The sequence below is a fragment of the Remersonia thermophila genome, chromosome 2, assembly GCF_042764415.1.
Source record: "Remersonia thermophila strain ATCC 22073 chromosome 2, whole genome shotgun sequence".
Lineage (NCBI taxonomy): Eukaryota > Fungi > Ascomycota > Sordariomycetes > Sordariales > Chaetomiaceae > Remersonia > Remersonia thermophila.
In genome coordinates this window covers 3,322,460-3,345,491 of record NC_092218.1, presented here as the reverse complement: position 1 = coordinate 3,345,491, position 23,032 = coordinate 3,322,460, and the positions used below count along the sequence as shown (strand labels likewise).

The following is a 23,032-nucleotide window of genomic DNA, read 5'->3' as shown; positions in this document are numbered from 1 at the left end:
GAGACACTCGGGAACACCCAGGGGGGCCCATAGATACCTACCAACCCAGAAAAGCATTCTGGATTCTGGATGCCAACGTACATATGCCCAAGATCACAGAGTTTGGGCTATTTCCTACCAGACTGAGCGTCACTCTAACACTCTAACCCTCGGCAACTCTCCTGACGCTGATGTTGTTGGATCGTGCTCAGTATCTCTCCTGGTGGTAGGATAGAGATCGAGAGGGGCGGCCTGGCGGATTCGGTGTGTGTGATTGAGTCCCGTCTTACATCCACGGAGAGATGAAAGAGCCAGAGCCTCGTTTGGCAGCATGAGTCCAGCACAGCATCACCTCCGCCCAGCTGGGACCAGAATGGGCTTTGGGACCATCCCAATAACTCAACTCCAAAGAGGTGGCACCGAAGTGGATAGTCAGGCAAAAGCCCACCAGCTGAAGGACTTCTGATTGTTCAGTGCGCAGCACGTAGTGACAGGTTTCATTAAGACATCAGACATCCGGAGCCTCAACGACGTCCCATTGAGGAGCGGTGTATTCAGTCGATCCTATAGAGCGGCTGCCTGGTGTGTCCCGCCACGGAGCGCTTTCGAGATGGGGACCTGTCTGAGATATCGCCATGATGAATTTCGGGGCTATGACAGAAATGTTCGTCGTTGACGATCATTCCACACCTGCGGCACCAGAACGCCGGGCGTGGCAAGGATATGGCGACGAGTCAATCTTCTCTTGCCTTGTATCCAATCCAACGCTGTATCATGTTGGAAGGCTATTAGATTGCAAGAGACCAAGATCAACAACATGGAAAGACCAGAAAACCCGTCCGGCGCATCACATTGCGATCCATCCTACGGGTGGCGCATCCGGCAGGAAGAAGCAAGAGAGCACAAAGCACCACGTCGGGCTGTGGCGCGAGCAGGGAAAACAAGGTACGCATTGGCTTTAACGGCCCAATACCCTCGCGGTAACCGCCTTCGGCATGCAGTACACCTCGTCAACGGGCTCCAAGCCGGGGTACTTGAGCAGGCTCAGCCCCGCGATACCAAACACGGTGTGCCAGACATCAACCATATCCCCAGGCCGGTCCGAGATGCCGCCGTTCTCCGGATCCTGACACCGCAAGATAAAGGCCGCCAGGCGATCCCTGTCGATCCAGTGCGTCTTGCCAATCATCTCGAGGCTGCTCAGCACCCACCAGCTGTAGCACACGTCCTCCTTCTTCTCCGGCCGGCCGTTGAGCCCGCCGCCGGCCACCTGCCGCTCGCTGAGCCACCGTCCCAGGCGCTCCTTGTCGATCAGGTCTTGCCGGCCGGCGATGGTCAGGGCGGCGACGCAGGTGAAGATCTGCCCCGCGTGCGACTCGGCCCCGGGGCTCACGCCGTAGCCGCCGTCAAAGTTGGCGCAGGCCGCGACGTGGTGGACAGCCTTGTCCACGTCGATGAGGTGGAGGAGCCCGAGCAGGGAGAGCGCGTTGAAGGCGCCGTACAGGAAGCGGGTGTCCTCCTCGCCCCACTCGTCGCCGGCGAAGGTGCCCGTCTCTGGGTTTTGGAGGTTGGCGATGACTGCGCGAGGAGGGAAGAAGGGTCAGCAACGCTTGGAAATGGCTTGGAGGGTTGGGGGGGGGGGGGGAGGGACCGGGTTGTTGGGGTGGACAGAGGGGAACGAGGGAGATCAGGTACGCACACTTGCCCACCTGCAACCTCCCCTTGCCGCGCGCGTCGAGCTCATCCAGAGCGTCGACCGTGGCCAGGATCTGCACGGCGCTGACGGTCGACAGCATGTGGGCGTCGTGGCCCGGGGCGGCGCCGAAGCCGCCACTGTCGTGCTGGCAGGACAGCACAAAGTTGATGGTCTCGTCCCGCGGCAGGGCGTCCGGGTGGCCCAGCAGGTGCAGCGCCGTGAGGCCCCAGTACAGCCCGTTGAGGCGGAGGTGCTCCGTCAGCCAGTAGCCATATTCGTCTTTCCTCGTGTCCAGGCTCTGGATGTACTTGACGTGGGCCGACGTGGCCAGCTGGAGTTCTTCGGGAAGTTGTTCAAATTTTTGCGCCATGGGGAGTTATTGTAGAGCGTGCTCGTGTGTGTGTGGCCGGGGTCCGAGTCTGGGAGGGGCCGGGTCCCGGCGAAGCACGTCGAAGCTCCCGTCATGGCCTCTGCAACGGCCGGGCCGGGGGTAGGTCCCACCCGGCGCAACATGGATTACGTAATGACATGAGGGCCATCCTCGGTGAGCTGGATGCCTTTGTACGCTAATAGTTATTGACGACAACGTTGGCGAAACTTGGGTGGACGTATACTCCTTGTACGTGCACGGTAGTGTATGTACGAGCAATGCACCTTGGGCAACAACCTTGGAAGACATGAATGCTCTGGCTCAACAGATACCGAACAGCCAAGTACATAGACTTCAATCATTTGGAAATTTCCTATTTGAGATTGTCTCCCACCAAGCCTGCTCCACTCCGGCTTCGTACCGACGTAGATCGAGCTGCCCAGTGTGCGCTTGGCGCCCTGGGCAGTGTTGGATTTCAAAGTGCTAGTTATACACTGTACCAAACAGGGTGTGCTTTGTCCACAGAGAAATCAGAAACCAGCATGACTCTCATACATAGCCTTGCTCTTCCCAGCATCTCGGTCCCCCCCGAGAACCCGGAAAGCATCCTCCGTAGGCCATATGTACACGCCATCCAGGTGTTACTGTGTGTGGAATGCGGACCGGCCGTCACCTACTGTGTGGACATGCGGGGATAGAGGAGACGGGCGGGAACCTCCAGTCAGCAGCATGCCCGGTTGCCATGGATGTTCGGCTCCAAAGGATCGGGACCTTTCTTTGTAAGACTGACGAATTCTCAAAAATGCATCCGAAGCTGAGACGAGGCTGTGCCGACACGTGCTTGATGCCTGCCATCCAAGGCCATGCTTGCGATCATCTTCCAACATTCCAATCATGGGTCTGGGCCAAGCCGAAGCACCGAGTTTCAGATCTGCTGTGTTCCTGGAGCTAAGCCATTGCGGTTAGCGTCAGATCCATGTCTTCCGACACCCCGCATGACCACTCAACCTTGAACCACAGCGATGGAAGGTGGTCTGGAATGCAGGCTGCATGCGGAGGGACGACCTTCTTCAGCGAGCTTGGGCTCTGATGGGAACGAGCAGTTGTTGGCGGGCTGCATCAGTCGTGGGGGAGGGGGGGAGGCGGGGATGCTCGCGTCCGCGAGCTTGCTGTCGACTCTCCCCCCCGGAGCCACGGCCGCGTTGGGCCCTCGACGGGGCCCGGCGGCAACGGCGCTTCCGGCCAGAAACGAGAACATCCGGGCGCCCGCTGAGGCAAGATGGATGGGTGTGGATGGACAAACCCGTGGTGTTGTGGCTGACCCCTCATTTTCGAGCGCTTTTATCACATTGTCACGAAAATCCCGTCCTGCTTCCTACTCCTCTGCCTTGGGACTTCTGCGCTAGGAGCGTCACACGCGCCGCCTTGATCTCCTCGTTTCCTGCCGACAAGTGGAGACGAGACCGTTCGTCTCGGCGAGGCGACGCCGACAGTGCGTTGCAGGCGGTTGAGGAGAAGACACCCTTGGCGCTCGCTCGTTCCTTCGAGTCCACCGCGTGTACTGCGTACATCGTCGACCTGCAGTCCTGTCACACCAGCGCCTCCCGCACTTCTTTTGTGCGCACCCGACGGCGACAGTGCGGCGGCTAGGGCAGGAGAAGACAACGCCGTCCTCATTGGGCCAACCGACCCCGTTGGCGTCTTTGATGGTTTGCCCCGAGAGATCGGGCTCTGGAATCCGTTTCAGGCCACCCTTTTGGACATCCTACAGGATGGCGACCGCCAAGTTCGAAGTCCTATGCTGGCGTCCCCTGTCACCAGGTCTACTATAACCTCACGAGGATGCGCACGTTTTACTGTGATGCATCCGGCTCGACGTTAGCTCAGGGATCTTTCCGCACGTGTACCTTCTCCTGTTTCCGGTGAAGGGACCGTCGGAGCGTGCGATGCGCGGGGCGCCTCGATCGGTGGGCCCCCGGAGGCTGTTGCAAGAGGACCAGCTGGAGTGTCCTACAACACACAGATGCCAGATTGTTTCCGGGAAGCTGCCATTTTTGCCTTTTCGTGGGTTCCGTCATTGCTTGGCTCAGCCGAGTTGGCGGGGAATCAAGGAACTACTAATGTATATACTGCGTGCAGTGATGGCCTGATGGGTTGGCGCGATGCAAGCCAGTGACCGGGGGAAGTCGATGTCTACGCAGTATACTGTGTATAGTAGTAAAACGGGGAGCCACACAGGCGGGGTTCTGGTGGCTTCCCCCCCCCCCCCCTCTTCCCCCGGGGGGCGGCTCAGCGCCCTGGGTCGTGGCCCATTCGTGACTGACTTCGATTGTGGATTCCTCCGTGTCCAATTTCATGGTGCGCGGGAGGCTCGAGTTCCTGCATCCATTGTGTTCAGAGAAACCATTTGACAGGCACCTGGCGCTAATGGTGGCGTGGGAAATATCTTGACATGATCGTAATTGGACGAGCGGTGTGTCTGTTCGCTCCGGCTCTTTTCCTTTGCTCTTCGGACATCTTTGTTCCCCTCAGACAATTTTTTTTCGTTGTTTTTCATCTGTTTCAGTGATCCGTTGGCACAAGGTTGACTTCGTGTGGCGCACCCCCCGTTTCCTCCTCTCCTGTCGCCGGGGACCCTGAGAAGAAGCAGTTCCAGCCATTGATCGGGTCCCTGGGCCCGATCGAGCCAGTTCCAAAACCGCTAAGCGTGGCCCCCCGTCCTTTTCGGCTTCTCCTTCGAAATCAAAGCCTCTCCATCGCCCATTTCGTCCGTGCTTTGGCTTTCCAAGAGATTGCTCATTTGTCACATCGACGACAATCCGACCGAGTTTCGTCTTGTCACGACCAACCCCGGCTCCTTAATACAACTCGGACCTGTGTCACGGCTGCGGGCCCAGCAAAGCAGTCGCCTGCATCGCTGCAACCGGTTGGCCCCTGCACGTTGGTGCGGCAGAGTTGCGCGCAGCGGATCGCAAATCAGGAGCTTGCCCGGCACACACACCGACCCCTGGCTCGGCCAAGTCCTCCGTGCTCCATCCGCGGCCAGTCCTCCGTCTTCTGGCCCTTCCGCGCAGGAACAGGAAACAGGAAACACCCCGATCAGGGACAGCAACGCGCCCAGAAGCCTTCCGCACCCATACCGCATCTGACCCCAACAGGCCTGTCCCGTTTCGTCAACCAGGTGGCCCGGCGGCACACCTGGCCGACCTCCCCCCCCTCCCCGACCGGACAAAATGGGCCGCAAGCCTGCGCCAGAACCCCTCCCGCTCGAGGATACGATACGCCTCAGCAATGAGTCTCGTCCGACCGAGACGCCGTCTCGTTCTGCACGACTCCCCCCCGACGCCGCGTCCCCGCGATCCCCGCGCTCGCCTTTGCGCCACGGCCACAACAAAGGAGACATAGCCGCGCCGACCGCTGCTGACCCGGGTGGCCCCCAACCGCTGGCCGACGTCCTGCTCGACCCCTCGGACGGCCCGCGTCAGCATCAGCATCAGCATCAGCATCAGCATCAGAATCAGCATCAGCGATCGGATGACGTCCGCGACCCGCCGCAGCCCTTGCCGGTAGACCAGCCAGTAGACCAACAGCCGCCGCCGCCGCCGCCGCCGCCGCAGCAGCAGCAGCAGCCGCAGCCGCAGCCGCAACAACAACAGCATCCGCCGCAGCCAAACCCGGGCCACAAGCACGCGCGGCGCGAAGACAAGGCCTCGAAATCAGGCTTCTTTTTCGGCTTCGGCAAGAGCCAGAAGTCCTCCGATCGATCTGTGCACCAACACTCCAATTCACGCACCGAGATCATGTCCAGAGACGCCGACCGGCCGGTGCTCTCGAAACAAAGCAGCAAGTCAGGTAAGCGCTCGCTTTTTGCGTGTTCCCTGCATCACTTTTCCTCCTGGAATCCCCCTGTCGCTGTGGATCATATTGCCGGGCGAGCCTTATCGCATCCTGTTTCAGGTTGGGCTAATCATCTTTCCTCGGTGTCTCCAGATTCGTTCCAGCAGGACCAGTCGTTGCAGAAGCCCAACACCCCGTTACCGTCGAGGTCTGACGTGTCGCTCGCCTCGACCCTTGAGATCGAGGGCAGCCCAAGCAGCAACTCGGTCACGTCCACCAAAAAGTCCAAGCCCAAACCCTTCCACCTGCTCGGCCGTACGAAGTCCTTCAAGGACAACAACGGCGTCGACAGCCCGAGCCCCAAGGAGAGCGCTCCTCCGCCGGCCAACACGCCAGGGAGGCACCTCGACGCCGAAAACCCGTACGGTCCAGCCGGCACCCCGAGGACAGCCCCGCTCCAGCCTCGCGACAGGTCCTTCCGAGAAATGATGTCGTCGGCGGTGAGGAACCATTCGGCCGAACGGTCCCAGTCGAGGGACAAGGAAAGCAGCCGGGGCCGCGATCACGAAGGCCGCCAGAAGCCGCCCGCTCCCTCGCATCCCCAGACCCCCGGAGGCGCCTTCCTCAGCAACCTCAAGCATAGCAGGGCGGCCGGCGTGCTTCGTGATCGCATCTTTGGCCCGCGAAACGACCCGCCTCCGCCCAAGGAGCCGGTCGTGGACGATGAGCACTACCAGCTCAAGGTCATCAACCTGCCGCTCGTCGAGCAAACGCGCCTCACCCGCATCTCCAAGCGGCTCGAGGACTCGCGGGACAAGACGGAGTTTTGGATGCCTGCCTTCCCCTGGCGAGCCATCGACTACCTGAACTACAAGGGCAGCGAGGTGGAGGGGCTCTACCGGGTGCCTGGGAGCGGGCCGCAGATCAAGAAGTGGCAACGCAAGTTTGACGAGGGTATGTTGGATGGTTCTCTCCCCGTTTGTACGCGACAACCGCTGACCTGACCTTTGTCTCCTCCTCCTAGAGCTGGATGTGGACCTCTTTGAGCAGCCGGATCTCTACGATATCAACATCATAGGCTCGATGCTTAAAGCGTGGCTGCGCGAGCTGCCCGACGAGCTCTTCCCCAAGGAGGCGCAGGAGAGGATCGCCCGGGAGTGCGCCGGGGCCGAAAAGGTTCCCGACCTGCTCGTTGAGGAGCTCTCCAACCTGCCTCCCTTCAACTACTATCTTCTCTTCGCCATCACGTGCCACCTCAGTCTCCTCCTCGCCCACTCGGACAAGAACAAGATGGACTTTCGCAATCTTTGCATCTGCTTCCAGCCCTGCATGAAGATCGACGCCTTTTGCTTCAAGTTCCTCGTCTGCGACTGGCGCGACTGCTGGAAGGGCTGCAAGAACGAAGCCAAGTACATCGAGGAGGAGTATGCGTTGTTTGACCAGCCGCCGCCGAGGATCGCGTCGAGAGATCGGAGCAACGGCGCTGCCGCGCGGGCCGTTGAGGAGGAGAGGCGCGAGGACCAGCAACAACAACAACAACAGCAGCAGCAGCAGCAGCAGCAGCAGCAGCAGCAGCAACAACAACAACAACAGCTACAGCGAAGCGTGTCCTCGTCGGACAGCAGCGACAAGAATGCAAAGGCCGAGCAGCAGCCGAAACCGATCAAGAAGAAGCGGCTGCCAGCGACGGCCGACTCGGAGAGCGGGGAAGCGGGCTCGGCAATCGCCACGACGACGCTCACGATCGACAGCAGCCTGGACACGCCGAGGAAGACGGCGGCGGGCGAGCTGAGGCCGCTCTCGCCCATCAAGCCGCTTTCGCCGCTGAACCTCTGAGCGCGAGGGCGCCGGATCTGCGACTTGTTCTTGTTATGGTTGTGGTTGCGGGCTTGTTCTACGGCCAACCCGCCCCGTTATTATCCGCCTCCAATCATCCGACGACCTTGACGATATCTTTTTTGCCATCTGGCTTCTGTTTTGATACTTCGCTCTCGACGCTCGACGCCCCACGATCTTTCCACTTCCCCCCTTCAGCCAAAGCACGATCCGCCCACATATGAGCTTTCTCGTCCTCGAGTGGGGGTCGGCCAGCCGATGAGCGATGTTTTTTCGTCCAGCGCGAGCCAGCCCATGCCCCTGAGGGGTCGTGGGGTTTAATCAATTTGTTTCTTGTTTATCGGTCTCTGGGATTATTGGATGCGGGAGTTTGCGTCTCTGTGCGGGTGTTTTCTCCGTCATTCGAGATTCGTTTGTGCCTGTGTCATTTTTGTTCTCGACGTGCTGGTTGATACCTCCAGATCTGGTGGTCTAAGGGGGGGTGGAAGAGTTCAAACAAAGGGAGCTAAAGCTTGGCCACAAGGAACGAGGAGGAGGAGGAGGAGGAGGAGGAGGAGGAGGGACTGCTCTTGGGGTCGCTATTACAACCCATCTGGTGGCAAACATGGAGGGAGAGGGGGAGGGGGGGCGGTAGGCGATTAGATCAGGACATAGCCAGGAGGGGGAGGGACTTGTCATTTTGACTTTTTCTTTTCTTTTGCTTGAACGAGCGCGATTGTATCATAGAGGGATGGGATGCTGCTCGTAAAGGCAGCGGAGAGCGCGAAATGGATGTGCGTCCTGGAGACAGTTTTGGTTTCGCGACAAGCCCGGTGCGCCGTTCCTCTGGGTGTTTGGATACGATGGGCGAGCATACGTAGGGAGCATGGAAAGTAGAAGGACCTGACTTTGGTCATGACGAAGAAACTGGTTTGATTATCTCCGAGAGGTATTCTGCGGCCTTGTTTTTTTCGTTTTTGTTTTTCTTTTGGCCTTTCCTGTTCCCTAGCCACCGAGTCCTCAACGCCGAAATCATTGGTTGACACAGCAAGCACCACCCCCCTCGGCAGACCTGATTTATTTGTCCGCCGAGGGGACAACAAAACTCACAGGTACCGTATACAGCCCGCCCGACAAGAAGAAACCCAAGATGCAGACGCAGACGCAGACGCAGACGAATCCCCTCGCACATACAGTCGTCCTTCCTCTCCTGATTCTTGCCCCAGCCGGCGCCAACGTCTATTTCCCGCCGGCCTTTTCCTGGTTCCTCAGGTTTCTCCGCATGCGCCTCTCGTTCCTCTTGACCCTCTCGCGGATCTCCCTCCTCTTGTCGCCGCGGACGCTCTTGCCCTCGGCCATGCGCCTCTCCTCGTCCTTGGCCTTGACCTCGATGATGGGGGCGTCCTGGCCGGCCTTGTTGGCGCCCTTGTAGCCCCACTTGCGCTCCCACTCGCCCGTGGCCTCGTTGTACTGCAGGTTGCGGCGCTGCTCGCGCGTCTTGGGCTTGATGCCGCGGCGCTTGGCAAAGGCGGACCACTTGGTCTCGGGCTTGCCGTTGTTGGAGACGTCGGGGACGGGCTTCTCGCGCGGCAGCGGCGTGGTGGCGGGCGGCAGGCCGAGCAGGACGCCCTGCGGGGTGGACGAGATGGGGCAGGTGGTGAGGAGCTGGTTGATGAGCACCTGGGCGCCGTCGCGGGCCACGGCGGCGAGGTGGGACTCGAGGGCGGCGCGGTCGGCGGTCCGCGGGGCGGCGACGGGGTTGGGGTCGTTGGCGAGGAGGAGGCCGAGGTCAAAGGTGTAAGGGGTGGGCTTTTCGACGGTGATGGGGAGCTTGGCCGGCTTGGAGGCAGGCGCTGCTGTTGTCGTCGTCGTCGTCGTCGTCGTCGTCGTTGTTGTTGTTGTGGCGGTTGTGGCTGTTGCTGCTGGTGTTGATGCTGTTGTGGCGGCCATGGTGGGCGGATGGGTTGTTTCTTTGTTTTGAAGATGGGGTATTGGGGTATTGAAAAGCCAATTGACGGGCGGGTTGATTTGGAGAAGTGGTTGGTGAGGTTCCGAGAAGCGGCGATGTTGGGAGGTCTCGTTGGAAGAGGCGGCGGCGGGAGGGGGGGAGGGTGTGTATCTCTGTGGAAAGTTGCAGTGGAATCGACCGAAGCAGAGATGCAAGCAAGCAAGATGGATTGAGGTTGTCGAGGTTGGGAGAGGTCCGAAAATTTAGGCGGTGAGCTCTGGCAGAAAACCGGCCCCACACGGGAATTCCCAAGATGGGGAATTGTGTAATTACTGTGTACTAGCATGTAAACGGCGGGGGAAGTGCCCCGGGTTAAAGTCTACCACATCCCCATGGGATTCTGGAAAGCCGACGAAAAAAGTCACTTGGAAAATGAATCCAAGACTTTTCGTCTAGAACCCTTGCCATGTTTACCCTGTGGCTTGCAGGAAAAGGAGGCACGCAGTCGGAAAGTTGAGGGGGAGAAGACACGGACCCTAACCCTGGGTCGGGGCACGGGCCGGCCCTCTCAACTTTCTCGCGCCCCGGGATCCCGAAACCCAAGAAATGACAAGATCCATCGTGCCGTGCTTGTGTGAAATTTGGAGCTTTGGGGGCGGGCAAGCCACAAGACAGCGAAAGCGCCCCGCGATGCGATAGAGCGACACCGACGGCCCCCCAAGACGACAGCAACGACGACCCACGAGCCGGCTCGACCATGTCGGCCCCCAATTGCCTGCGGTGCCTCGTGCGGCCGTCGGCGGCCCTGCGACTCTCGGCCCCGCCGCCCGCCTCGGCCTTGAAGCCGGCGACGCCGCCGCTGACGGCGGCCGCCTCCCGGAGAGCGCCCTTCTCGACGACGCCGGCGGCAGCAGCCGCGCCCAAGAGCAGCTCCCAGGGCCAGCAGGCCGCCGCCAAGGGCCACGTGCGCAAGGGCAAGAGGCTCACGCTCAAGGGCAAGAAGAAGCAGAAGTCGCTCGACCACGGCAAGTCGCCGCTCCCCGGCGAGCGCAAGGCCTACCGCAAGCGCATCACCCTCAGCAACGACAACGCCATCAAGGTGCCGTGGCTGACGGACCTCGCCGCGCCGGACCTGGCGGACCCGGCCAACGTCGGCAAGGTCCTGGCCCTGCCGCCCACCACCCAGGACCAGCTGCGCGCCAGCGAGGCCTTCAAGCCCACCCAGACCTGGGGCATGTTCCGCCAGCCGGCCGTGCTGGTGCGCAAGGAGACGGTCGACCTGACGCAGCGCATGCAGGAGGCCGCCGCCGCCCGCAAGGTTTTGCGCATGGTGGTCACGGGCAACAAGGTCACGGGCAAGAGCTTGATGCTGCTGCAGGCCATGACGCATGCGTTCCTGAACGAATGGGTGGTGATCCACCTGCCCGAGGGTATGTCTCTCCCCCCACCCCCAATCGAGAGGGAGACGAGATGAGAAGAACCTTTTGCCTCAAGGTAGCTAACCTCACCGTGTTTCTTTTTACTTTCCTCTTTCCAGCCCAGGAGCTCACCACCGCCGTCACCGAGTACGCCCCGCTCGCCGACACCAGCCCCGTGCAATACAGCCAGCCGGTGTACGCCCTCAAGCTCCTGCACGCCATCCGCAAGGCCAACGCCGACGTGCTCGCCAAGACCTTCACCGTCAGCGAGCACTCGGAGCTGCCCCAGTCCCTGCCCGCGGGCTCCCCGCTCCTGGCCATCGCCAACCAGGCCAAGGAGGTGGACAGCGCCTGGGTCATCTTCCAGGCGCTCTGGAACGAGCTCATGGCCCCGGCGCCCAACCGGCCGCCGATCCTGCTGTCCCTCGACGGCCTCGCCCACGTCATGCGCGTCTCGGACTACCGCAGCCCGGCCTTTGAGCCCATCCACGCCTTCGACCTCGCCCTGGTGCGCCTCTTCACCGACGCCCTCGGCGGCGCCGTCAAGTTCCCCGCCGGAGGCGCCGTGCTGGGCGCCACGAGCCGCAACAACAGCCCGCGCTCGCCGAGCATGGAGCTCGCGCTGGCCCAGCGCGAGGCGGAACAGCAGCAGCAGCAGCAGCCGGGGGTCGAGGTGCCGCAAAAGGACCCCTTCTTCCGCGGCTACGACGAGCGCGTCGACGCGGTGCTCCGGTCGGTGCAGGTGCTGCGCCTGGGCGGCGTCGACCGCCGCGAGGCCCGCGCCCTGCTCGAGTACTGGGCCGCCAGCGGCATGCTGCGCACCGTGGTCGACGAGAAGGCGGTGGCTGAGAAGTGGACGCTGGCGGGCGGGGGCGTGCTGGGCGAGATGGAGCGCGCTTCGTTGCTTACGATGCGCGTGTAAAAAGAAAATGAAAAAGAAGGATATGAAGGGGAGGGGTGGAGGAGGAGGAGGAGGGTGTTGAGTGTAACTCTACTACCATACATGCCGCTGGGTGAAACGACCCAGGGGAAAAATGGATGTATATTGATTTGTGTCCATAGAGGGAAATCTCAAGATATCTTGTAGACGCCTCTCTCTCTCTCTCTGTCTCTCTCTCTCTCTCTTTTCTTAAAGCTTCTGATGGATGAGCCAGCCGTTCGACAGGCCGTCGTGAACATGATTCCTCGTCATGCTTGTCCGTTTTCACCACCCCCCCAAACGACAGGCACAACCTCCTCTGGTGAATTCCCTCAGGCGCAGAATTTCATCTCTCTCGTCGTGTATAGTTTCATTCCGGGTTTCCCATTACCAACGCCCACGGACTCGTCAAGAAAAAAAAAAAAAACCAAACAAGAAATACCGCAGGCCAAACCACGTATACGGTGCATGTGCGTATGGATCGATGCGAGACCGTCGTCGTCCCTCCCTCCCTCCCCCCCTAAATGTAAAGGCCATAAAGGAGCCCACCCACCCAACCAACCAAGCCGGTACTACCCCACCGCGGCAACCCCAACCCCCAACTCCGACCCTCATTACCCATCTACCATCCCCTCCTCTCTCATAGCTCGGCGCTGTCCTCGCGCTCGCCCTGGCCCGACGTGATAAACACGAGCCGGGTGCCGTTGCCCGCCGTTTGCCAGACCTGGTGTTGCGAATCCCCTTGCGTCAGCCTACGTTTCAAAACAAAAACCACTTTTGTCCTTTTTTTTTTGACAAAAGAAACGACAAGAGACAAAAGACTTACATCGAGCTCGGTATACTCCTCGAGGGCGGCCAGCCACTGGTTCTCGGTGAAGCCCTTGGCGATGACGCGCTCCTTGACCTTGCGGAGGCTCATCTCGACGCCGTCGGCGCCCTCGTCATCGTCGTCGTCGGCGGCGTCGTCGGGCCGGCACGCGCCGCTGTCGGCCAGGCCCTTGACGAGGTTGTAAATCTTGCTGCTGGCGTTGAGGCCCCTCCGGCCCGAGGCGCCGCGGTCGTCGGTGGCGAGGAGGCTCTCGCGGCTGGCCTCGACGAGGCGCAGGGCCTCGTCGACGTCGTCCTGGGTGACGGTGTTGCTGAAGCGCAGGCGGGCGAGGGCCTGGGCGAGGCGGACGACGCCGAGCAGGGTGCGGGGCGTGGTGTGGCCAAAGTTGTTGGCGCTGGCGGCCGAGGCGGCGGCGGCGGCGGCGGCCCCGCCGGCCTGGGCGGCGCGGCGCTCGGCGCGGCGCTGGTTGTTGCGCAGGCGGACGTACGTCTTGACCATGTACTCGGAGACGGCCTGGGGCACGGTGGGGCGGAAGGTGCGGGCCTGGGCGACGTAGGCGCGGACCTCGGCCGGGGAGAAGACGACGCCGTCGGCGGTGCCGAGGTCCGGGTGGCGCGAGTGCATGTGGACGTAGGCGACGTGGCGGGCGAGCTGGGCGTCCGTGTCGCGCGAGGGGTTGTCGAGCAGCAGGAACATGATGTCGAAGCGCGACAGGAGGGCGGCGGGCAGGTTGATGTTCTCGACGGCCGAGAGGCGCGTGTTGTAGCGGCCGTAGAGGGGGTTGGCGGCGGCGAGGATGGAGGTGCGGGCGTTGAGGGTGGTGGTGATGCCGGCCTTGGAGATGGAGATGGTCTGCTGCTCCATGACCTCGTGGATGGCGGTGCGGTCGTTCTCGTCCATCTTGTCGAACTCGTCGATGCAGCAGATGCCGTTGTCGGCGAGGACGAGGGCGCCGCCCTCGAGCACCATCTCGTCCGTGACGGGGTCGCGCATGACGGCGGCCGTGAGGCCGACGCCGCTGCTGCCGCGGCCCGACGTGTAGACGCCGCGGGGCGCCACCTTGGAGATGTACTTGAGCAGCTGCGACTTGGCCACGCCGGGGTCGCCCATGAGGCAGATGTTGATGTCGCCGCGGATGCGCATGCCGTCGCCCACCTCCTTGGTGACGCCGCCGACGAGCAGCAGCAGGAGGGCCTTTTTCACGTCGAGGTGGCCGTAGATCTCGGGGGCGATGGACTTGGCCAGGTACTCGTACTGGTTGCCCGACTGGGTGAACCGGGCGATGCGGCGGGCCAGGGTGGTGTCGATCTCAATGTCCTCGTAGGCGCGCTTGTGCTGCGTCACGTGGTGGGCCTCGAGGTACGTGTCGGTGAGCAGGCCGGCGCGCATGGCCTGGAAGCCCGTGTAGGGGGTGGGCAGGAAGATGCCGGCGATGTCGACGACGTCGCCGGGGCTGACCTGGCGGACGAGGCTGCCGTAGCACAGCACGGTCAGGGTGCGGGGGATCTGGCCGATGGGCACCTGCTCGGCGAGCTCCTGGATCTTGACCTCCTGGAAGGGCAGGAACTTGGAGGCGCGCGACGACGGGTAGAGCTGGCCCTTGGTCTGGTTCTCCTGGCAGTCGCGCGAGGGGCAGATGGTGAGGGGCCCGTACTGCTTGTCGGTGACGGGCTGGAAGATCTCGGAGCCGCAGCGGTCGCACGTGTAGGCGCTGACCTGGACGATGGGCTTGACGTCCGAGACGCGGGTGGCGATGCCGCGGATGGTGATGAGCCGGCCGAGGTGCTCGCCGCGGACCTGGCGGACCGAGAGGGCCTTGACGGGGACGCCGTTGGCCGCCGTGGAGCGGGGCTTGAAGACGAGGGTGTAGCGGCGCGTGAGCTGGGCCGGGTACTGGTCCTGCAGGAGGGTGGGGTCCGAGTCGCGGTCCGCCACCTCGGCGAGCATCTGGTTGCGCTGCGCGCGGTTGGCCATGAGCACGTCGAGCACGTCGTCCTTGAAGGTGATGTCCTCGCCGGGCGGGGGCATGAGCTTGTCGACGGCGCGCGACACGATCTCGACGTAGTGCTTGGTGTTTTGCTCGACCCACTCGGTCAGGCGCAGGCCTTGGTTGAGGTCCTTTTCGTAGGCGGCGAGGTCGTCGAGGTCGATGACGACCTGGCTGATCTTGCGGTCGGCGAGCTGCTGCAGCATGTCCCGGTACTTGTGGCGCGGGGCTTCCTTGGGCTTGGGCGCCCTCCGGCCGCGGCGGGTGGCGCGGGCGCCGCCGTTGTCGTTGTCGTCGTCGTCGTCGTTCATGAGGTCCTCGTCATCGCTGAAGTCGTCGAGGTTGATGTTGCCGAGCACCGTGGTGATGGTGTCTTGGGCCGAAGCCTTGAAGTCGGAGAGGAAGTTTTGGAAGGCGGCTGGTGGTGGAGGAGAGTTAGGGGAGGGGGGGGGGGATTTCCGAAACATCTTGAGCTCTAGCACTTACTCAGCTGGACGTCATAGTCGACCGGCGACTTCATCTGAAGGAGCGCCATGGCTGCGGTTGGTCGTCTTGGGTCCCACACCCCTCCGAGATGCTGGACAAGTCGTTGGGGGGGGAGGGGGAGGGGGGGTGTTGTACAAAAGAGAGAAGGAAACGAAACGGAGGAAAGGAAGAAGCCGAAGCAAAAGGGCTTCTCCTAGGTAGAGAGGTAGGTGGATAGGAGGTAGGTTGGTCGGCAATGGCAGAGTATTGACGGGGTAGTAGTGGTAGTGGTGGTGGCGGTGGTGGTGGTGGTGGTGGTTGTGGTTGTTGTGGTTGTAAATGGTGGTGGTTGTAATGTACGGTGTAATGGTGGTGGTTTGCTTGTGTGGTGACCGTCCATTGGTTTGGCGATTCGGGCGCTTTGGTTCGCCGGCCGCAAAAAAGAAAGCGAGCGCGGGCTTGGGCATGCAACCTCAGGCACGAGGAGGCTGGGCACGCGCCGAAACGCGTCTTAAAGTGGAATGGGCTTGCCAGCCCGCCCGCCCCCAACCGCGCTTTTTCGCGTGTCCAGGGTTAGGGGTAGGTGAGCTCCGTGCCGATCTGTGCTGGAGGTGCCTCTCCCATGGATGTCCCACCCCCGAACTCCTCAGGGTCAGGGTCTTGGTCCTGCTGAGGTGGTCTTGGCCTTGGACCTACTGTGGTACTGTAGTGCTGTAGTACTGTAGCACCGTATACTGCATACGTAGTGTACATAGGTAGATCCCTTTGCTGGGCCCCCGCTCCGCTGCGTGCTGCGGGTGCTATTGCTGTATAGTAGCGTCTGTACTGTGTACTGTGTACGTGTAGTATGTGCAAGTAAAGTGGACCTAGGGACTACTACATACACAGTACATAAGGAAGGTACTCAGGCTCCATAGCGTCCATCCATATGCTACCTGTGTAAGCTAAGCGTCCTCCCCCTGCCAGGCTTCGTTTAGCACAGGGCAGGGCAGCCTGCCCGACCCGGGCGGCAAGGTACCCGGCTTGACCCTGACCGAAGTGCTGAAGTGGGGGGGGGGGGGGGGAGGAACCTGACCCACCACCGAATCGCCGGGCCAGCCTCGGCACATGCGCAGAGGCCAGAGCCGGCAGACTCGCCGAGGGTTCCAGCGACTCGGGCCCGGTTCCTCCTGCAGAGCTGTCCCTCCCTCAAGATCCGTCATCCCGTGACGGCACACGCGCCGCATCCATCAACCTGCACTGCCCTGCTTTGCACTGTACTGCGCTGCTCCTTCTTCACCTTCTTCACCTTTCAACAACAACTCTTCGGGTTGTCGCTCTCTTTCTTTTTTTTTTCCGTTTCTCTTCTTTTTTTTTTCCCCCCCTTCTCTCCTTCAACCACCATCACCACCACCATCACCACCACCATCACTACCACTACCACTACCACTACCACTACCACCATCACTACCACTACCACGACTACTGTCGCCATCAGCACACACACACAGACACGAGAAAAAAAGACAATGGCGCCGCGGAAATCCAATCCTTCCGCCTCCGCCGAGATCGCGCTGGTGCACCTGCAGAACTGCCTGGTCAACCTGCCGCCGTCGCTGGCCGCCCTGCTGGCCAATACCAACACGGTAAGACTTCCTCTCTACCCAGCTCTGTCTGTCGCTCCAAGCCAAAGAATCCCCAACGAATTGACCACGCCTCTCGGTCTTGTCCTGTCGCTAGCCCTCCCAAAATGTCATCGTCGAGATCAGCTACCGCGTCCCCGCCGCCAACGGCTCCCCCTCCTCCAGTTCCCCCGTGTCGCCGTCGTCGTCGTCATCGTCAACAAAGTCCATCTACCTGGGATGGACCGGCATGCCCAGCAAGCGCCGCGTCGCTCCCATCGTCGGGAGACAAGGCATCAGCGGCCCTAGAGGGGCCCGCGACCAGGAGCTCTCCCTCGTCGAGCTCGACGCCACCCTCGCCGCCACCCTCGGCCTTCGCGACGGCCAAAAGGTGACCGTCACCGTCCACCTCGACCCCCCCATGGCCCACACCGTCAACATCGAGCCCCTGACCCCCGAGGACTGGGAGATGATCGAGCTGCACGGCACCTTCTTGGAGGACAACCTGCTCTTCCAGATCCGCGCCGTCCCCAACCCGGCCTACGCCCCCGGCGGCGGCGTCGTCGCCGGCGCCCACCCCTTGACGCTGCACCTGTCCCCCACCTCCACCGCCAGCATCAAGATCCTGTCGCTCGAGCCCCCGCTGCCCGCCGACGCCCCCTTCGCCAAGATCGCCCCGGATGCCGAGGTCATCGTCGCCCCCAAAACCCGCCAAAAGGCCTCCCGCACCTCCAAGGACAACCGGAGCGTCGGCGGCGCCTCGAGAAAGAGCGGCAAGAGCTCCGCCAGCACCGCCCGGAAAAAGAGCGCCCGCGACGACAAGAAGCCCGCCCTCTTCTTCCGCGGCATCGACAGGAGAAACTGCCAGGACTGGTTCGACGACGCCGCCCCGGAGGACCTCAGCGTCTGGGTCGACCGCGACCTGCTCGCCGGCAAGGACCTCCAGGGCGTCAAGCACGTCGCCGTCACCGTGGTCCGGCCCGCCGGCCTCCAGCCCCCCGCCGACCCCGCCGCCCAAGCCGCCCCCGAGGCCGAGCCCCCCGCCAAGGCCGCCGCCAAGCTGGTCGCGTCCCTCCGCCCCTGGGACGACCCGCCCGACGGCCAGATGGCCGCCCTCTCGTCGCCCCTCTGCGCCGCCCTCGGCTGCCAGAACATGGTCGGCGGCGTCGTCAAGATCGAGCCGAGCCCGGCCCCGCTGCCCCGCAAGACCTCCGACAAGGACGGCGTCTCGCGCGACTCGGTCCAGAAGCTCGCCATCTACCCCTTCCAGACCTCCGCCTCGGCCCAGTCCGTCGGCCTCAAGTTCGGCGGCCAGTCCAAGGCCGAGAAGGAGGAGGCGGCCAACCAGGTCAAGCACATCTACGGGCCCGACGGGATCCGCCTCTTGCTGGGGCCCCTCACCGACGGCCAGGTCCTCGGCGTCCACGACGGCCTCGAGTGCCCCCGCGGCTGGGAAGGCGCCGTGCTCAGGTTCGAGCCCGCGCCGCCCCAGGGCCAGAGCCAGGGCAAGAGGTCCCCGAGCTGGATCCTCGGCTCCGAGTGGAAGCTGCCCATCGTGGTCCAGCCGCCCATCCCCAAGCCGTCGTGGCTGTCCGAGCCCGACGCCGAGCCCCTGGACGGGCCCGCCCCCCTGCTGGTCGGCATCGACGCCCTGCTCGAAAAGCTCCGCGCCCACCTCTCGCACATGTCCTCGGTGCTCCTGACCGGCGGCCAGGGCGCCGGCAAGACGTCGGTGGCCCAGACGGTCGCCCGCGCCCTGCGCGCCTCGGACCTCTACCACACCACCTACTTCCCCTGCACCAAGCTCGTCAACGACGAGTCCAGGATAACCACCATCAAGGAGACCCTGAGCCGCGTGTTCATGGCCGCGAGCTGGGGCGCCCGGCTCGGCGGCAAGGCCATCGTCATCCTCGACGACCTCGACCGTTTGTGTCCTGCCGAGACGGAGCTGCAGGTCGGCAACGACAACGCCCGCAGCCGCCAGATCAGCGAGGCCCTGTGCGCCATGGTCCGCCAGTACTGCGGCAAGGACAGCGACGTCGTCCTGCTGGCCACGTGCGGCGGCAAGGACTCCCTGCACAACGTGCTTGTCGGAGGCCACATCGTCCGCGAGATCGTCGACCTGAACGCCCCCGACAAGGAGACGCGCCGCCGCATCCTCGAGGCCCTGGCCAGGCAAGGCGCCGTCGAGCCCGACGGCCACGATGACAACGACGACGACGACGACGCCGGCAGCCGCCCGACCACCGCCGACGGCAGCGTCACCGACGGCGACGGCGGCTGGATGGACGGCCCGTCCGCCCGTCGCGGAAGCGGTCGGGCGGCCAGGCGAGCGGCTTCGTCTTGGACCTCGACCTCGACTTCCTCGACATCGCCGGCCAGACGGACGGCTACATGCCGGGTGACCTGGGCGTGCTCCTCTCGCGGGCCCGCAACGAGGCCCTCAGCCGGACCGTCGGCGAGTCGCCCGACCGCGACGCTGCCACCATCCGCCTGAGCCGCGCCGACTTCGACGCCGCCATCAAGGGCTTCACCCCCGCCTCCCTGCGCAACGTGACCCTGCAGAGCTCCACCACCACCTTCGCCTCCATCGGCGGCCTGCGCGAGACGCGCCAGGTCCTCCTCGAGACCCTCCAGTACCCGACAAAGTACGCGCCGATCTTTGCCCAGTGCCCGCTGCGCCTCCGCTCCGGCCTCCTCCTCTACGGCTACCCCGGCTGCGGCAAGACGCTCCTCGCCAGCGCCGTCGCCGGCGAGTGCGGCCTCAACTTCATCAGCGTCAAGGGGCCCGAGATCCTCAACAAGTACATCGGCGCCTCGGAAAAGAGCGTCCGCGACCTGTTTGCCCGCGCCCAGGCCGCCAAGCCCTGCGTGCTTTTCTTTGACGAGTTCGACTCCATCGCCCCCAAGCGCGGCCACGACTCGACGGGCGTCACGGACCGCGTCGTCAACCAGCTGCTGACCCAGATGGACGGCGCCGAGGGCCTGTCGGGCGTCTACGTCCTGGCCGCCACCTCGCGCCCGGACCTGATCGACCCGGCCCTGCTGCGCCCCGGCCGTCTCGACAAGTCGCTGCTCTGCGACTTCCCCACCCTCGAAGACCGCCTCGACATCATCCGCGCCCTCGCCACCAAGGTCAAGGTTGCCGACGAGGTCTGGGGCTCGGACGAGGCCATGCTCGAGCTCGGCCGCCGCACCGAGGGCTTCTCGGGCGCCGACCTGCAGGCCCTCGTCTCCAACGCCCAGCTCGAGGCCATCCACGACGTGCTCAACGACAAGGAGCACCAGCCCTCGGCCGCCTCCCGCCGCGGCGCCGCGTCCAAAAAGCCCGGCTCGTCCTCCTCGTCGGCCAGGAACTTTCTCCAGTTCCGCTACGGCGACGATGCCGCGGGCGCCGACGCCGCCGCCAACGGAGCGTCGGCGCCGCCCCGCACCCGCGCCGCCCAGCTCGCCGAGCAGGCCGCCATCGCGAGCAAGCTCGAGGCCATACGCCAAGCGAGGAAGCGGGCCCGCCAGCTCGCCAAGCCGTCGGGCGCCGCCGACGCCCACGGCGCCGACGCCAGCGGCAAGGCCAAGGACGCGAGCGGCAACGAGGTGGTGATCCGCTGGCACCACCTTTCCAAGGCCCTCGAGGCGACCCGGCCGAGCATCAGCGCCAAGGAGAGGGCGAGGCTGGAGAGGATCTACCGCGAGTTTGTGGTGGGCAGGAGCGGGGATATGAAGGACGGTCAGCCGAGCATGGAGGTCGGGGGGAGGAGCAGCTTGATGTGAGAGGGCTCTGAGAGGGACGACGAGCGATGTGTGTGTGTGCGTGTGTGTTGGTGTATGTACGACATAGAGGGTGCTTGGAGACATAAATCTTTTGTATATGGACGGTCTTTTCTTGGCCTGGAGTTCCGGGACCGGTTGGATGGATGAATTCTCTGTCTTCTCCGTGGCTCGGTCGACTTCCCCCACCAGTGCCCTCTCATTCTACGTTGTTGTGTGTGTGTGAACAGGGAACCACTTTGACCCTCTATCACAGGCCATTGCAATTTGTTGGACCTTGGCATTCCTGTCTCTCTGCCTGAGATGTGTGCCTTGGTACCATGATCATCGCGCATCCTCGCGCTTCCTGTCATACTTTACACCCGAGATCGAACTAAACAAAACCTACCCGCCCGCTCAGGACGTTGGCAGGTGCTGTTGTCTCTACCAACCCCACGTCTTCAGTCCCCAACACACCAGAAGAACAGACGTTTCAAGAAGCTCCGCACTGTCCCCTGATTGTTATCTTCACGTGCCAAAGGTGCTTGAACCGAGCCGCCGCTTTCCTCTCCGACAAGCCGCGGCATGTCGTTTCCGGGAACATCAGAGACCTGTGCAGCTCCCCGGCCGTCCTTCGGCGGTGTCGTCGTCGTCGTCGTCGTCGTCGTCGTCGTCATCGCCGGCTCCCCCGGCCGCCTCGCCTCGGCATCTTGGCCGCAAGAGCCCTCCGCCGCCGCGGCGCCGGCCAGCGTGGCGACCGGCGGCAAGGCAGGAAACACGGCGCTCTCGTTCTGGTTCCGCACCGCGCCGGCGCGGCCGGCGCCGGGGTAGGGCCGAGCGACCGCGGGAGAGCCTCGCGGACGCGCGCCTCCAAGGCCCGGTTCAGCTGCGCGCACGTGCGCTGGAGCGAAGGGTGCCGGGGCAGGCGCCAGCCGGGGTACAGGTTGCCGTGGGTCCCCGGGAGGTGGTACGCGCCGCCGCCGTGGAGCCGAACGAACAGATTGCACAGGTAGCAGGCGTTCTTGCCGGAGCAGATGACGCGGGGCGGGACCGCCGCGGGGCGGAGCTCGTAGCGGCAGACGATCTGGACCTCGGCGTGGACCTTGGCCGTGCCGAGAAGCTGGCGAACGTACCCGGCCAAGGAGGCCCGGGCGACGAGCCTCTTCTCGATCTCCTCGAGGCGCGGGAAGCCGAGCGGCGCGATGCGCCCCTTGCACCGCTCGACGCACCGCTCCAGACAGTCGGGCGGGACCGGCGTCGCGTCCCTGGCGAACAACTCGGGGCCGAGAGAGACGGGGATCACTTCGGCGCGCCGAAAGATCCCCAGGGACCGGGCCAGGCCGACGAGGTAGACGGAGCATTCCCAATACCGGGCCAGCTTTTCCACGCGCGCGGCGGCGGCGCTTACGGCGGTGGGCTCCATATCGGTTGTCGGGATCGCGGACAGGATGGCGGCGACCCGGCCGGTGCTTTGGAGGCGATGGGCGGCGCGGAGGACGGCCAGGATGTGCCGGTGCACGTCCTTCTCGTGGCAGCTTTCCAGCAGCTCCAGGCTCGCGAGCAGGCGCCGGGCACGCCTCTTGAAAGTGTCGAGGTCCGCCAGGGAGAGGCTGCGATCGCCTTGTCGGCCCACGGCCTCGAGGGCTCGCTGGAGGAGCGAGCCCAGCCAAGCATGCTGCCTTTTCTTTCTGTGATACCTAGCATCCGGCCTCCTGGATCTGACGCGGGCAAGGATGCGTTGTCGGCACATGTCGGCGACCGCGTCGATCACGCTCTCTTGGACCTGCGCCTCCTCGGCTGTAAGGGCCTTTTTGGTAAGCGCACAAAGCTGAGGCATCGTCGAGGAGAGACACGCACCCTCCGACACACAAGCGAGGCGGCCCAGGACGACGGTCAGCCCGTGTTGGATGCGGTTCAGGACGCCTTCCTGGGAGTCCGGCCACTCCTTGTTTATGGCGACGACGACTTGGATCGACCTCGTGCTGGGGACCTCCTCGACGCATACAGCAATGACATGGCAGGGGTCATCGGAGATGGAGCCAAGAAACGCCAACGTGCTCGCCAAACACACCTCGGTATCAAACGAAAGGACTCGACCTGGGTCGCGGGCAGCGGCGGACGAGGGGCGAGGGTTGTCATAGGGGGCCGTCGGAGCTTGGACAAGACGAGAAAGGAGGGCGATGTTCTCGGCCAGGATGAGATGCTGCTGGCGTTGCTCCTGCTCCTGCGATGGCATGGGTGGCCGGTGGCATGGGAATCACGGCGAGGAGGGGACAGACAAGGCGGGTGGTGATGTGCATCGAAGGGTTCAAAGGACCGGCCGGCCATGGCACCGACCGAACAAGAGGCGCCCGGACGATCTTGTAGGCTCGGCGTGCGCGATGTCGGCGATGGCTCGCCCAACAGCTCTGTTGGCATGGT

General features: G+C 63.3%; 7 protein-coding genes across 7 annotated transcripts; 3 read left to right on the top strand and 4 right to left on the bottom strand.

Annotated features, from left to right (window-relative positions):
* Positions 1–937: 937 nt before the first annotated feature.
* VTJ83DRAFT_2375 (uncharacterized protein) lies at positions 938–2,045 on the bottom strand (the record flags this gene model as incomplete). Its single annotated transcript, XM_071008638.1, has 2 exons — positions 938–1,557; positions 1,679–2,045. 2 exons carry the CDS (start codon positions 2,043–2,045, stop codon positions 938–940), a joined length of 987 nt encoding a protein of 328 aa, XP_070868915.1.
* Positions 2,046–5,278: 3,233 nt separating this feature from the next.
* On the top strand, positions 5,279–7,718 carry VTJ83DRAFT_2374 (uncharacterized protein; the record flags this gene model as incomplete). The annotated part of the gene is made up of 3 exons (XM_071008637.1): positions 5,279–5,897; positions 6,036–6,836; positions 6,907–7,718. The coding sequence occupies 3 exons, from the start codon at positions 5,279–5,281 to the stop codon at positions 7,716–7,718; spliced, it is 2,232 nt and encodes a 743-aa protein (XP_070868914.1).
* Positions 7,719–8,936: 1,218 nt separating this feature from the next.
* On the bottom strand, positions 8,937–9,647 carry VTJ83DRAFT_2373 (uncharacterized protein; the record flags this gene model as incomplete). Its single annotated transcript, XM_071008636.1, has 1 exon — positions 8,937–9,647. The coding sequence occupies one exon, from the start codon at positions 9,645–9,647 to the stop codon at positions 8,937–8,939; it is 711 nt and encodes a 236-aa protein (XP_070868913.1).
* A 755-nt stretch (positions 9,648–10,402) lies between these two features.
* VTJ83DRAFT_2372 (mitochondrial 37S ribosomal protein mS29) lies at positions 10,403–11,985 on the top strand (the record flags this gene model as incomplete). The annotated part of the gene is made up of 2 exons (XM_071008635.1): positions 10,403–11,075; positions 11,183–11,985. 2 exons carry the CDS (start codon positions 10,403–10,405, stop codon positions 11,983–11,985), a joined length of 1,476 nt encoding a protein of 491 aa, XP_070868912.1.
* Positions 11,986–12,622: 637 nt separating this feature from the next.
* On the bottom strand, positions 12,623–15,333 carry VTJ83DRAFT_2371 (DNA replication licensing factor MCM7; the record flags this gene model as incomplete). Its single annotated transcript, XM_071008634.1, has 3 exons — positions 12,623–12,706; positions 12,809–15,216; positions 15,285–15,333. 3 exons carry the CDS (start codon positions 15,331–15,333, stop codon positions 12,623–12,625), a joined length of 2,541 nt encoding a protein of 846 aa, XP_070868911.1.
* Positions 15,334–16,771: 1,438 nt separating this feature from the next.
* On the top strand, positions 16,772–20,635 carry VTJ83DRAFT_2370 (uncharacterized protein; the record flags this gene model as incomplete). The annotated part of the gene is made up of 3 exons (XM_071008633.1): positions 16,772–16,888; positions 16,983–19,124; positions 19,193–20,635. The coding sequence occupies 3 exons, from the start codon at positions 16,772–16,774 to the stop codon at positions 20,633–20,635; spliced, it is 3,702 nt and encodes a 1,233-aa protein (XP_070868910.1).
* A 649-nt stretch (positions 20,636–21,284) lies between these two features.
* Positions 21,285–22,847, bottom strand: VTJ83DRAFT_2369 (uncharacterized protein; the record flags this gene model as incomplete). Its single annotated transcript, XM_071008631.1, has 2 exons — positions 21,285–22,408; positions 22,469–22,847. 2 exons carry the CDS (start codon positions 22,845–22,847, stop codon positions 21,285–21,287), a joined length of 1,503 nt encoding a protein of 500 aa, XP_070868909.1.
* Positions 22,848–23,032: the final 185 nt, after the last annotated feature.